The 15367-nt window shown below is 40.8% G+C and overlaps 1 protein-coding gene across 1 annotated transcript in view; it reads right to left on the reverse strand.

Moving 5' to 3' along the window:
• abhd14a (abhydrolase domain containing 14A) overlaps window positions 1-15367 on the reverse strand; it is a 37160-nt gene that overhangs the window by 13616 nt on the left and 8177 nt on the right. The window contains exon 4 of the mRNA XM_062051894.1: window positions 1517-1752. Within this exon, the coding sequence (XP_061907878.1) occupies window positions 1517-1752 (236 nt within the window). The remainder of the gene's footprint in view (window positions 1-1516; window positions 1753-15367) is intronic.

A 15367-nucleotide genomic window follows, 5' to 3' on the forward strand; every position in this document is an offset into this window, starting at 1 on the left:
ATTCAATTGAATATGGGTTGAAAATGATTTGCAAATCATTGTATTCCGTTTATATTTACATCTAATGCAATTTCCCAACTCATATGGAAACAGAGTTTGTACATGGAGTGGCTCTGTTGTCTGTCTATGTTGTATTCCCATTGAACTTTTAGTTACATCACTGTACAGATACCAGACTCCGACATCGGAGGGGAGGGGCTGAAATGTGATTTCAAAGGACTTCATGTAATTAGATGCACTTGCCACCATTTTAACTATGACACACCATTTTCTGAAAAACTTAATGCCAAACAAAGTCTAATTGTGGCCAAACACTTTGTGATATCGACTTTTCGGAAACACAGGAGCGTCTCAAGGCTTTGTGGAACATTCCGGTGTTGTTATATTACCAATAACTGGAAACATGGCTGAGTTTGAGCGAGTTAGAAAATGTGAATTTTTGTGTTTTTGAGAACAGACATTTAACATTGGAGTCAATAAGAGATGTTCCTGACTTTTTTGGCTTTAAGGGCCAACAGAAGCTAAATGGGACACATGACCTCCATATAGGTGACATTTTGTGAGAGAGGACATGTGTGTCTACGTTTTCATCAAAACACATGACACTGGGATGAAAGATGTGGACGTGAGGACAGAATGTTTGCAAAAAAGCATGTTTTCACACTCTCTCACCCTCAAGGAAGCTAAAGTGTCCGCCATTAGTTTTAATGAGGGAACCCCGATGGTGCTCGGCTTCTTCCGATGGCCATCCAGCCAAAACTAAGCATTGGACGTAAAATCTTTTTAGCCAGGGTGAAAGTAAAGAAGTGTGTGAACAAAATGAGACGTTAAGCACCGAGCTATGTGAAAGTATGGCTGAGCTACAAGAGAAGGTAATATTGCTGTTTTGAGCGTACTGCTGACAAAAAACTTCATTATAAAAGGTGGGGTACCAATTCAATGGGCCCATAGCAATTTGTTTCCATAATAGCATTGCCATGGTAACACAAAATGTTCCCAACTATAAATACCGAGACATTTCCAGCGATATTAGATATGTAGGGGTTCATAGGCCGGTTCGTCTCGCATTAAGTGCGGTAGAATAAGATAGAAGTAGAATAAAGGATAAGTCCAAGGAATATCAATATGGGCTGCTTGCATTGCATTTTATGAAAATAATATTTTTGTTTATATTTTAAAAAAAATATTATAAAAAAACAACTGCCCTGGGTTGTAGGGTTAAAAAAGGTAATGTAAAAAAACCCCAAAACAACGGAATATAATTATTATTTAATGAGTATGTTCCAGGCTGAAGTAGCTGGAAAAAATATGAATACTTAAAGTATTTTCACTACATATGTTTTTTTTTGTCATTCGGGACTAATGAGTGAGGACATTCAAAAAATCTAATTCATACGTTAAATGACCATTTATACACCCAAGCACCAGCTGCAATAATAAACATTTGTTACGTAACACTTCTCTGACAGAGTCAATCATCATAAAAGGCAGGTAAACGTAATCATAATTTCCTCACCTGAATATTCTGGTACTCCTGTGGTGTGTAACTGCGCGTACCAACAGGCGCGATGGGAACGAAGCCACGCAGCTGTGCGCTGTTCTTCATGAGGAAAGGGATGGAGTAATGTCCGCTCATGGAGGGACTCACTAGCACCGCTGACCTCACGCCCAGAGATTCCATGAACCTGGAGAGCAGGCCCACTCGGTTCTGGTCATTTTTTAGAGCCTCCGAGCCGGGAGACTTGCCATAACCTGTTATGTCAAGATATTAAAAGGCAAGCAACATAAGGATTTTTTTATTTGTACGGAAATAAATACATGTTGAATCATTTCAACTGATATTACACCACTAGAGGGCCCACTTGTTAAGCAAATACTTTTAGATTACGCAAGGTTTTGTTAGTGTACACTTAAAGGCAATTCCCAGATGGATGGAAAACTGCACAGGTAATACCACTTTTAAAATCTGGTGATGCTGGAATGACATCTAACTATAGACCTATCAGCCTTCTTCCAGTTTTATCTAAAGTCCTGGAGAAGATTGTTTCGGAACAACTAATGCACCACCTTGAGACAAATCACTATTTGACTCCCCTACAATTCGGATTCAGACATAACCATTCTACAGAATCTGCCACTTGTTTTTTAACTGAAAGGATCAAACATTCCCTTGACAAAGGACAGGTGGTCGGTGCAGTATTTCTAGACTTAAAAAAAGCATTTGAACAGTCAATCATGACATTTTAATTTCAAAACTAACTAAATTCAATTTATCCAAACAGTCATTGTCCTGGTTTGAGTCATATCTAAAGGGCCGTGAACAATGTGTCACCATTAATAATGTGAGATCTTCCTTCCGCAAAATAGAAACAGGGATACCTCAGGGTAGTGTCTTGGGACCTATACTATTCAGTCTATACATCAATGACCTACCAGATGTATGCACAGATATAGATTTACAGATGTATGCGGATGACACAGTGGTATATACATCAGGTAAGACATGTACTCTAGTTGCTGAGAAGTTAAATGCTCAATTAGACAAAATAGCATCTTTGCTGGAGTCATCCTGTTTAACCCTAAACACTAAAAAGACTAACTCTGTCTGCTTCTCCATAAAAAAGCTACCTCAAACAAACCTGAATATAAAAATTAATGAGGAGGTCATTGAACAAGTACCTGAAGTCAAATATTTGGGCATAATCATAGACTATCAGCTGAATTTTAAAAGTCACATTAAGAAGATGTGTAAAACCCTGAAGGCAAACCTAGGCTGTTTTAAGATTATAAGACACTGCTTAACTCTTAGCTGTGCTTTTACTTTTATGAATGCAATGATTCTGTCACACATATCTTATGGCTTAACCACATGGTCCCAGGCACACAAGTCATCAATCAAGACCATTGAGTGTCTTTATAACCGCACCTTGAAAGTTCTAGACAAGAAGAGTATACGATATCATCATTGCCAAATTTTAACCAAATACAATATTTTAAGTTTTACCAATTTTATTTTGTTACACACAGTCAAACTGGTTTTTAAATGCTTGCATAACTCTGCTCCCCAATTGCTCTGCAAGGCAATTACAAGACTGCAAAGTGGTACCAGATCTACCACCCGAGCAGTGTCAAAAGGCAACTGATGTGTTCCATTCCGTAGAACATCTTTTGCCCAGACTGCCTTTTCAATAAAAGGACCACAACTATGGAACTCTTTACAGGACACTTTGAAAAGTATACCTGCACTTGTCACTTTCAAAAAACAAACAAAATTATGGCTAGTTGAGCAACAATCGTGTTCCCATGTTTAGTTTTTACTCATTTTTACTAATTGGTTTTTATCTAGTCTGCACTTTGTCTGTGTTATTATTATTATTATTGGCTTTTATCTAGTTTGCACTTTGTCTGTGTTATTACTATTATCATTATTATCAACTCACTCTATTTTTTATTTTCCTATTTTAATGATGTTGGATCTGTGTTGTTGTTGTTGTTGTTGTTGTTGGGGACAAGTGTTGTAAATTAGCTTTGGCTACAAACACTGTGATGCATGCATCGGATAACTGTTTCAGATGTCTATGTTTTTGTATCTGTCCCTATTTCAAATAAACCTCTATAATAATAATAATAATAATAAAGGCCTACTGAAACCCACTACTACCGACCACGCAGTCTGATAGTTTATATATCAATGATGAAATCTTAACATTATAACACATGCCAATACGGCCGGGTTAACTTATAAAGTGACATTTTAAATTTGCCGCTAAACTTCCGGTTCGAAACGCCTCTGAGGATGACGTATGCGCGTGACGTAGCCCGGGGAACACGGGTATGCCTTCCACATTGAAGCCAATACGAAAAAGCTCTGTTTTCATTTCATAATTCCACAGTATTCTGGACATCTGTGTTCGTGAATCTGTTGCAATTATGTTCATTGCATTATGGAAAAAGAAGCTGAGCAAGCAAAGAAGAAAGTTGTCGGTGCGAAACGGACGTATTTTTCGAAGGAAGTCAGCAACAACAGTACACAGCCGGCGCGTCTTTGTTTACATTCCCGAAAGATGCAGTCAAGATGGAAGAACTCGGATAACAGAGACTCTAACCAGGAGGACTTTTGACTTCGATACACAGACGCCTGTAGAGAACTGGGACAACACAGACTCTTACCAGGATTACTTTGATTTGGATGACAAAGACGCAGACGTGCTACCGTGAGTATGCAGCTTTGGCTTCTAAACATTTGATCGCTTGACCGTATGTGCGCAACTTTTTTTTTGCGTATGTACGTAACTTTTTAAAAATATATAAGCTTTATGAACCTTGGGTTAGGTGAACGGTCTTTTGGGCTGAGTGATTGTGTGTGTTGATCAGGTGTTTGAATTGTATTGGCGTGTTCTATGGAGCTAGGAGCTAGCATAGGAGCTAGGAGTTAGCATAACAAAGACGTAGGTGTTTTTATGCAGGATTAATTTGTGTCATATTAAATATAAGCCTGGTTGTGTTGTGGCTAATAGAGTAAATATATGTCTTGTGTTTATTTACTGTTTTAGTCATTCCCAGCTGAATACCAGGTACTGTGAGTATGCAGCCTTGGCTGCTAAACATTTGATAGCTTGACCGTATGTGCACGTCACGTACGTAACTTTTTAAAAATATATAAGCTTTATGAACATTGGGTTAGGTGAACTGTCTTTTGGGCTGAGTGATTGTGTGTGTTGATCAGGTGTTTGAATTGTATTGGCGCGTTCTATGGAGCTAGGAGCTAGCAGAGGAGCTAGGAGCTAGCATAACAAACACGTAGGTGTTTTTATGCAGGATTAATTTGTGGCATATTAAATATAAGCCTGGTTGTGTTGTGGCTAATAGAGTATATATATGTCTTGTGTTTATTTACTGTTGTAGTCATTCCCAGCTGAATATCAGGTCACCCCCGGCTCTCACAGCATCTTCCCTATCTGAATAGCTTCAACTCCCCACTAGTCCTTCACTTGCACTTTACTCATCCACAAATCTTTCATCCTCGCTCAAATTAATGGGGAAATTGTCGCTTTCTCGGTCCGAATCTCTCTCGCTTCATGCGGCCATCATTGTAAACAATAGGGAACTTTGCGTATATGTTCAATTGACTACGTCACGCTACTTCCGGTAGGGGCAAGCCTTTTTTTTATCAGATACCAAAAGTTGCGATCTTTATCGTCGTTGTTCTATACTAAATCCTTTCAGCAAAAATATGCCAATATCGCGAAATGATCAAGTATGACACATAGAATAGATCTGCTATCCCTGTTTAAATAAAAAAATTTCATTTCTGTAGGCCTTTAAGTGAACATTACGTGTATCAGTGTACAATATCTCAAAAAACTAAATGTTTTAGTATCTCGGAAAAACAATTTTCTTTTAGTGTTTGTATTTCTAATAAATTACAACAAATATTTACAGATTTCAAGAGATACCAACTGTTTTTTTTGTAAAAAATAAAATAATAATATTAATAATAATAGTAATAATAAAGTAATAAAACAAGAGTGCATTTTTGTACAAGAATATTAATGAAAAAAATATAAAATATTTATACATTGTTTCAATAAACAACATTTTCAGATAATGTGATATTAGAAAAATTAAAAATATGCATAAATGTATTATGGAATTTAATTTGTGACATTATTACGAAAGCTTTTTTTGACACTGAATTTATGTAACTTAATTTTTTACATTTTAAATTTTGTGAACTGAATTTTTTCAAATTATGCTGACACTTTAATTGAAAAAAAAATCAGTATTTTAGAATTCAGTGCATAAACATTCAGTTAAAAAAAACTGTGTAGAAAAATTCAGTGTTGAAAAATTTGCTGCTTCAAAAAGTAAGACTTACTTCCGGTAAATTAAGACTGAAGCGATTGATCCTGTCTCAGAACGAGCCAATGAGGTGTCAAGTTTTAAGTCCTGTGACATGGGTCTCGCAAAAAGGCAGTTAACTGGGCATAATACAAAATAATTTAAATTTCAATGCGGCCGGCTGGATAGTTTTAAACTATAGAAATGATTCCAATGGCTAGAATCTGCACTTTTGAGTGACACACGAAGCTCTGCTTCATGCAGACGTGGCACAAACAGAGTAGAGAAGAGTGGGCAGGCCTGTTTATGGAGCAGCACAGAGTTCTAAAGCAAAGTTCTGCAGAACCGTGATATTATATCTAATATGTGGATGTTTTTTTACCCTTGGAATTTGTGTTTCGCCGTGTTTGTTGCAAATTTTTGGGGCACTTGCTCGAATATAAAAGATGTCGATCAAGGAGGTGAGAATATATGAACGTTGCTCCGCTACTTCCCAGACCACCTCCTTGATCAACATACTGTATATATATACACATATACACACATATCACATATATACACATATACAAACCCCAAAACCAGTGAAGTTGGCACTTTGTGTAAATCATAAATAAAAACGGAATACAATGATTTGCACATCCTTTTCAACCTATATTCAATTGAATAGACTGCAAAGACAAGATACTTAACGTTTGAACTGGAAAATCAATCAATCAATGTTTATTTATATAGCCCTTAATCGCAAGTGTCTCAAAGGGCTGCACAAGCCACAATGACATCCGCGGTACAGAGCCCACATAAGGGCAAGAAAACTCACCCCAGTGGGAAGTTGGTGTTAATGACCTGGAGAGGACCGCATATGTGGGTAACCCCCCCTCTAGGGGAGACCGATAAGCAATGGATGTCGGGTGGGTCTGACAATATAAAATAATAAAACTATAATTTTTTGCAAATATTAGCTCATTTGGAATTTGATGCCTGCAACATGTTTCAAAAAAGCTGGCACAAGTGTCAAAAAAGACTTAGAGATTTGAGGAATGCTCATCAAACACTTATTTGGAACATCCCACAGGTGAACAGGCTAATTGGGAACAGGTGGGTGCCATGATTGGGTATAAAAGCACCTTCCATGAAATGCTCAGTCATTCACAAACAAGGATGGGGCGAGGGTCAGGACTTTGTGAACAAATGCGTGAGCAAATTGTCGAACAGTTTAAGAACAAAATTTCACCATCTAAGGTCTGTAATATCATCAAAAGGTTCACAGAATCTTTAGAAATCACTGCACGTAACATTAAATGCCGTGACTTTGGATCCCTCAGGCAAAACTGCATCAAAAACCGACATCAGTGTGTAAAGGATATCACCACCTGGGCTCAAGAACACTTCAGAAAACCAGTCAGTAACTACAATCCATCGCTACATCTGTAAGTGCAAGTTAAAACTCTACTATGCAAAGCGAAAGCCATTTATCAACAACACCCAGTAATGCCGCCGCTTCGGTGGGACCGAGCTCATCTAAGATGGACTGATGCAAAGTGTAAAAGTGTTCTGTGGTCTGACGAGTCCACATTTCAAATTGTTTTTGGAAACTGAGGACATAAAACAAAGAGGAAAAGAACCACCCGGATTGTTCTAGGCGCAAAGTTCAAAAGTCAGCATCTGTGATGGTATGGGGGTGTATTAGTGCCCAAGGCATGGGTAACTTACACATCTGTGAAGGCACCATTAATGCTGAAAGGTACATACAGGTTTTGGAGCAACATATGTTGCCATCCAAGCAACGTTACCATGGATGCCCCTGCTTATTTCAGCAAGACAATGCCAAGCCACGTGTTACATCAACGTGGCTTCATAGTAAAAGAGTGCGGGTACTAGACTGGCCTGCCTGTAGTCCAGACCTGTCTCCCATTGAAAATGTGTGGCGCATTATGAAGCGTAAAATACCACAACGGAGACCCCGGACTGTTGAATAACTTAAGCTGTACATCAAGCAAGAATGGGAAAGAAATTCACCTGAAAAGCTTCAAAAATTGGTCTCCTCAGTTCCCAAACGTTTACTGAGTGTTGTTAAAAGGAAAAGCCATGTAACACAGTGGTAAAAATGCCCCTGTGCCAACTTTTTTGCAATGTGTTGCTGCCATTAAATTGTAAGTTAATGATTATTTGCACAAAAAAAAAAGTTTCTCAGTTCGAACATTAAATATCTTGTCTTTGCAGTCTATTCAATTGAATATAAGTTGAATAGGATTTGCAAATCATTGTATTCTGTTTTTATTTACAAATTACACAACGTGCCAACTTCACTGGTTTTGAGTTTTGTATGTACCTTCTGTTTTGTACATACATATACATATATATGTACATATACATATATACATTTATACAGTGGGGCAAAAAAGTATTTAGTCAGTCAAGTTCTCCCACTTTAAAAGATGATAGAGGTTTGTAATTTTCATCATAGGTATACCTCAACTATGAGAGACAGAACGGAAAAAAAATAATCCAGAAAATCATGGTGAAGAGGCGGGGCCGGCAGTCCGACAGCGAGGCAGGGCACACCGGAGCCCGCTCCAAGATGGCGGCGAGGAGGCGTGGACGACGAGCGAGCAGCAAGGCGGGGCGCGCCGGGTTCGACGCCGCAAACAAGATCAGGTGCGTGGATCGCGCACCTAGGCACGGTTGAGTAATCCCCTCTCAGAGTGTAAAAGGGCGGCAGCCAAGAACGACGGGGCAGAAGGAGTTGTAGAGCAAGCAGCAACCCATGCAGCGTGGAAGTGGAAGAAGAAGTGGAAGGAGAAGAAGAAGAAGTGAAAGAAGGACAACAACAAGAAGAAGACAAAGACAAAGAAGAAGACAAAGAAGTAAAAGACAAAGACAAAGAAGAAAAAGACAAAAACAAAGAACAAAAAGACAAGGAAGAAAACAAAGACAAGGAAGACGAAATGGAAGAAGACAGAGAAGAAAATGAAGAGGAAGAAAAAGAAGAACAAGGAGGACAAAAAGAACAGGCGAAAAAGGAGAAGACCGGGGGGCACAGGTGGTCGTGGCTGTGGCCGTCTTCACTTCCCGCTCCCTCAAAAAAAAAGGGAGGGGGGTTGGGAGAGTAGGCTCAGCCGGTCGGAGTCCCGGCTTGCGTCTGGCGATGGAGGACTGTGGAGAGGCGGGGCCGGCAGTGAGGCAGGGCACACCGGAGCCCGCTCCAAGATGGCAGTGAGGAGGCGTGGACGGCGAGCGAGCAGCGAGGCGAGGCACGCCGGGTTCGACGCCGCAAACAAGATCAGGTGCGTGGATCGCGCACCTGGGCACAATTGAGTAATCCCCTCTCAGTGTGTAAAAGGGCGGCAGCCGAGAACGACGGGGCAGAAGGAGTTGGAGAGCAAGCAGCAACCCATGCAGCGTGGAAGAGCCAGAGAGCGAGGGGCAGACGAAGACGACGCGGCAGGCTGAAAAGCGTACCAACGAGCGAGCAGTGAAAGCGGCACGGCTGAAAAGCAACCCGCAAGAGACTTTTTCTTATTGAAAAATAAAGAAGTCTACACCTGCTCGCAGGATGTCTGTGCTTGGTGGTCCTTGGAACCCACATGACGGCTTGAAACAGTCACAATCACATTGTCTGATTTTTAAAGAATGTATTTGCAAATTATAGTGGAAAATAAGCATTTGGTCAATAACAAAAGTTCATCTCTAGACTTTGTTATATACCCTTTGCTGGCAATGACAGAGGTCAAATGTTTTCTGTAAGTCTTCACAAGGTATTTTAGCCCATTCCTCCATGAAGATCTCCTCCGGAGCAGTGATGTTTAGGGGCTGTCGCTGGGCAACACATACTGTACTTTCAACTCCCTCCAAAGATTTTCTATGGGGTTGAGATCTGGAGACTGGCTAGGCCCCTCCAGGACCTTGAAATGGTCTTACGAAGCCACTCCTTTGTTGCCCGGGCGGTGAGTTGGGGATCATTGTCATGCTGAAAGACCCAGCCACGTTTCATCTTTGATGCCCTTGCTGATGGAAGGAGGTTTTCACTCAAAATCTCACGATACATGGCCCCATTCATTCTTTCCTTTACACGGATCGGTCGTCCTTTGCAGAACAGCCCCAAAACATGACGTATCCACCCCCATGCTTCACAGTAGGTATGGTGTTCTTTGGATGCAACTCAGCATTCCTTCTCCTCCAAACACGACAAGTTGAGTTTTTCCCAAAAAGTTATATTTTGGTTTCATCTGACCATATGACATTATCCCAATACTCTTCTGGATCATCCAAATGCTCTCTAGCAATCTTCAGACGGGACTGGACATGTACTGGCTTAAGCAGGGGGACACGTCTGGCACTGCAGGATTTGAGTCCCCGGCGGTGTAGTGTGTTACTGATGGTAGCCTTGGTTACTTTTGTCCCAGCTCTCTGCAGGTCATTAACTAGGTCCCCCCGTGTGATTCTGGGGTTTTTGCTCACCGTTCTTTTGATCATTTTGACCCCACGGGGTGAGATCTTGCGTGGAGCCCCAAATCGAAGGAGATTATCAGTGGTCTTGTATGTCTTCCATTTTCTAATAATTGCTACCACAGTTGATTTCTTCACACCAAGCTGCTTACCTATTGCAGATTAAGTCTTTCCAGCCTGGTGCAGGTCTACAAATTTATTTCTGGTGTACTTTGGCAGGTCTTTGGTCTTGGCCAAAGTGGAGTTTGGAGTGTGACTGTTTGAGGTTGTGGACAGGTGTCTTTTATACTGATAACGAGGCCAAACAGGTGCCATTATTACAGGTAACGAGTGTAGAACAGAGGAGCCTCTTAAAGAAGTTACAGGTCTGTGAAAGCCAGAAATCTTGCTTGTTCATAGGTGACCAAATACTTATTTTACAGAGGAATTTACCAATTAATTATTTAAAAATCCTGCAATGTGATTTCCTGGATTATTTTCCCCCATTCTGTCTCTCATAGTTGAAGTGTACCTATGATGAAAATTACAGGCCTCTCACATATTTTTAAGTGGGAGAACTTGCACAATTGGTGGCTGACTAAATAAGTTTTGGCCACTGTACACACATATATACATACATATATATATATATATATATATATATATATATATATATATATATATATATATATATATATATATATATATATATATATATATATATATATATATATATATATATATATATATATATATATATATATATATATATATATATATGATGGAAGCAGATCAGAATCATATCCATATTTAAGTGTTACTTCTTTCTAAAACTCCTATAGTCATATTTACATCAGCTAATGTCTCGTGTGGTACAAAGTGCTTGGATTCAAGTGTCCTTGAGTAGACAGGCAGAGCGCTGTTGAGACTGCCATAACATTCCTAAGATAACGAGCACAGGGCAGTGCTGAGCTTGGGGGGACAGGAGGTGGGGGGGGAGACCAAGCTAGACCGATCTGGACCGGGCTAGGGAACGCTTGGGTGCTGGATTGGTCTCAGGTTTGTCCTCTAAGCTTTGAGAATAAACTACAAAATACCAACTATTGCCTGGAGATTGAATATAAACATCAGCGTATTGCCATAAAAAGAATCTGGGAGAGACTAGCAATTTGAATTCCCCATTGGAGGAATGCTGGTCGACGCAACAATTTGGGGGCTCGTCCGGGATGGCACGCTGTTGATTGATGACTTCTTGCAATCTTCTGGACAGACTCAATTGGCCAATTCAAGGTAAGCAGAACCTTTCTTTTTAGATAAAATCTGCGTTAGGAGTCTGTCCTGAAGTCTGTAAGTCAAACACTGTTTTTTAATCCCAGGCACAGATTGGTGATTTTGATAGATTGATTGCATTTTGCCGAGCCTGCCATTGCATTAAAATTGTAAATAAGTGGTCAACTCAGGCCATTGTGTCTCGATTACCGTGACGGGCAGTTTCATTGACGAGTGAACTAATAGTTGGGTGTAGCTTACCCTGGGAATTTGGTCGTCCCTTAATGAGTACGGGTTGCAAGATCCCAGTGACGGTAATAGGGCACTGAAACGTACGGAAAAGGCTGGAGGCCATTTGTAAAAAGTACAATAAAGACTCCCGGGTTGGAAGATCCCAGTGCGATAAGGGCACTAGAATTAAGAAAATATAGACACATGGCCTTGGAGTGTGAAAAACAGAAATGTGATGGCAGCGGGGGAGGAATGTGATTAATCATTACTGTGTAATGATCAATTGAATGGACGGTTGTCGACAATGGAACTAGCAGGTAGAGAAAAAAAAAAAAAAAAAAAAGGAGAACGTTCCTTGAAAGGGTTAAGAGGGAGTTTACAATACTCGAAAAGACGTGAACTCAAACTTCTGGTAAAATATAATAAAAAATAAATAAAAAAGTAACTGGAAGTTTTATGGTAAAGTGAAACGCAGAGAGTGTGCTGCTGAGTGTGTGGGTGTGTGTGTGCGGGAGTGCTTACGCGTGCTCGTGTGTGTGTGTGCTGCTTGGTGTGCGTGTGTGTGTTTGTGTGTGTGTGCGCGCTGGTAAAAATGGAACACTCAGGGAGAGAATTTAAGAGTTTGGCGTATGATAAAAGTAAACGGGGATTACGTGGAAAAACGAAATGCAGCAAAAGAAACGATGATTAATGACAGAATGAACTGATTGGTTTTTTTGTCTGCCGCGCATGCGCAAGACAATTCAAACGACCCGCCCAGACTTTGACTAAGTCACCGCCCCCTACTCCAGTGACAAGAGAAGGAGGTATTAACACGCCCCCTCTAAGATTAATCCTGCCTCCGAAAATTAACCCCTTGTACACGTCTGACCATTTTCTCCGGCAGACATTTTTGACACATGACATTAACACTTTGGACATACTACAATATAAGTTTCTTGCCGATGCATACATGCAAGCCATTGTTGACCTTGCTTTCCCACCTGTACCTCCGGGAGGGAACCTTTGGCCAAACACTTTGGACAAAGTTAACCCTGATATACAAGGTGCCAAAAACAATATATGGCAGGACATTTTATTCATCCCATGCAAAATAGGGCTAATGACAGAGCAACAAGGAAACGACTACTTAAATTACAGATCGCTGAAGATAAAAGGTTAAAAGAACCAAAAGGTCAAAGATCAGCTAGGGTATATTCAGCAGTGGGTGACCTTGCTTTTGAGTTCCAACAGGTGGAGGAAAGAATCCTCAACAGACGTGCGGTTGGACTCGGGTGGTGGACAACACGATGCTTCAAAGCCGGTCTGGGGTAGACACTGTTTCGGCTGTGACCAGCCTGGTCACTGGAGTCGTGACTGTACGAACATTTCCGAACAGGAAAGGTTCCGTCGTGCCAACAAACGAACACGAAGGCGTGTAAGAGGACGCCCACATCAGGAGCCGCAGCAGGAAGTACCGACAGGAACCCTGCTGGACATGAGTGTCAACGGACAATTTTATCAGCCACCCATTCGATTCTGAATGCAGAGGTACCAAAAAACTGTGTGCTTCCTCTTTAAAGGTCGAAGTCTTCGCTGGGGTCACAAGAAGGTTACCTGTCACCAAACCACTTCCGGTTCAGATTGCTGGACCTCCTTTACAGACTGTACCCTGACATTCAAATCGCAAAGAAGGAACATTCCTGGTGTTACCTGACGGCTGAACCACCCAGCTGCGACACCACTACCAAGACTACTCCATGAGCTCATACCACAGCCTGAAACAACAGGAATGGCTGACATCCAACTGTTCTAACGGTGAAAACCCTGACTGGCTGAGATGCTTCCGTGTGTTCTGCCACCCGACTCGCCATATGTTATGATTATTTATATATGTTGGAACTCAAGGTGTGGCTGCTCATGTTGACCTATCTTTGCAACAGCTAGCATGGTATAAGATGGACACAATAGTGTCCCACATTGTTCCCTTGCTGTCTGTCTCGCCTACAAAACCAAAGAACTTAGGTGCAATGATAAGACACGGCGTAGCTGCCAAACATTACACATTTAAGCATATCAAATAATTATAGTTGCTCATTACATACACAAAGTTGCCATGGCAGAACTCTGAAAGAAAGTATTCAGTAACAAACGTGTCCGCATCATTCGACTTTCTACAACATGAGCTTGACTTAATGAATTATTGGGGCCACCAGGTGTGGTAAAATTTCAAAATACTATTGCTAAAGCATTCGCCACAAGGGTAGTATTTTTCTAGTATTGGTGACAATATAAATATAAGCATATTTGTTACTTTCACCATATTGAATAAGTTACATAAAAGCTAGGGTTTAGTTGAGTTTGAGTTAATTGTGATATTGCTAAGGGGTCCCCTACCCTAACAACACCCCCCAGTGGACCATAGAGGCTAAAGAGACAATCATTGACCTCAAACATGACCTGCCCTCCGCTACTTGACTATTAACTGACCTTTTTCTTAGATGTTTCTGAAAATGATAGTATGACTAACAGTCCTTTTTTCAGAAACAGAAGGGGGTGAGTGAGGGTGGATACAGACTCCTTGGAACAAAATCAACAATCATCCGACTCTGACACATTCCATAGTTTTAACATTTTTCCCGTGGGTAAGAAGTTATAACTAATTTTAATTGAAAATAATGATTTTACACATCGATAGTACCTTTAGTATATCAAATTTAGAATATGGAGGAGGTGAGGGTGAACCATGTATAGTCTTTGATTTCACTGATATGATCAATACGGTACAAGGGAAAGGTACGTACTGACTTGTGTTGACAATCACAGTGGTTGGCCGGAAGCAACAACAACCTCAAAAGAGGATGCAATATCAGTAATTAAATGACTTGTGAATGACCTAGTACCCCGACAAGGTTTCCCCAAAAAGATTAGTTCAGACAACGGCAACCATTAAAAAATAAAAAAAATAAAAAAATACTCACTTAGCCTTGGTCGAAAAGGCTTTCGGACTAGAACTCAGGTTTGGGGTACCATCCTGAGTCCCAAGGTAAGGTTGAAAGAATGGACCAGAACATTAAAAACTAGTTGGCTAAAATCTGTGCACAGACCAAATTTAATTGGATTGACATGTAGCGTTAATGATCATTCGAAGGTCCGTGAATAAAACTGTTTTACCGCCCTTTGAGTTTTTCACCCTATGAGCTGCATACAGGTCAGCCATTCACAGGACCAGCAGCCCCCCCCATGGAAGGAGGACTCAGCGTAAAACCAAAATGGTATTTTACACAAAAAATTGCAGAATTTGTGTGCCAGTTCTTCTGTACAGATTCCCTTCCGCCCGCTGAGAGGGTCAAGATCAAGGTCATCAAACGCAAGTGGACGGAGCCCAGGTGGACTGGTCCCTTCTAGGTCGTAGAACGGACGTCCCACGCCCTTCGACTGGCTGGTGGAGGGGACACCTGGTACCACCTCTCCCTCTGCACTATAGCTGAAGAACCTGACAGATCACCAGGGGATGTCATTGCTGACATCGCCACAACATCTGCCCCTCAGCCCAGGAGAAGAGAGAGATTTTCTACCTACATTACTCTTTTCAACTTCTATATTGTATATCCTTGTGTGG

Source organism: Entelurus aequoreus, linkage group LG01, assembly GCF_033978785.1.
Source record: "Entelurus aequoreus isolate RoL-2023_Sb linkage group LG01, RoL_Eaeq_v1.1, whole genome shotgun sequence".
In the NCBI taxonomy this organism is placed as follows: Eukaryota; Metazoa; Chordata; class Actinopteri; order Syngnathiformes; family Syngnathidae; genus Entelurus; species Entelurus aequoreus.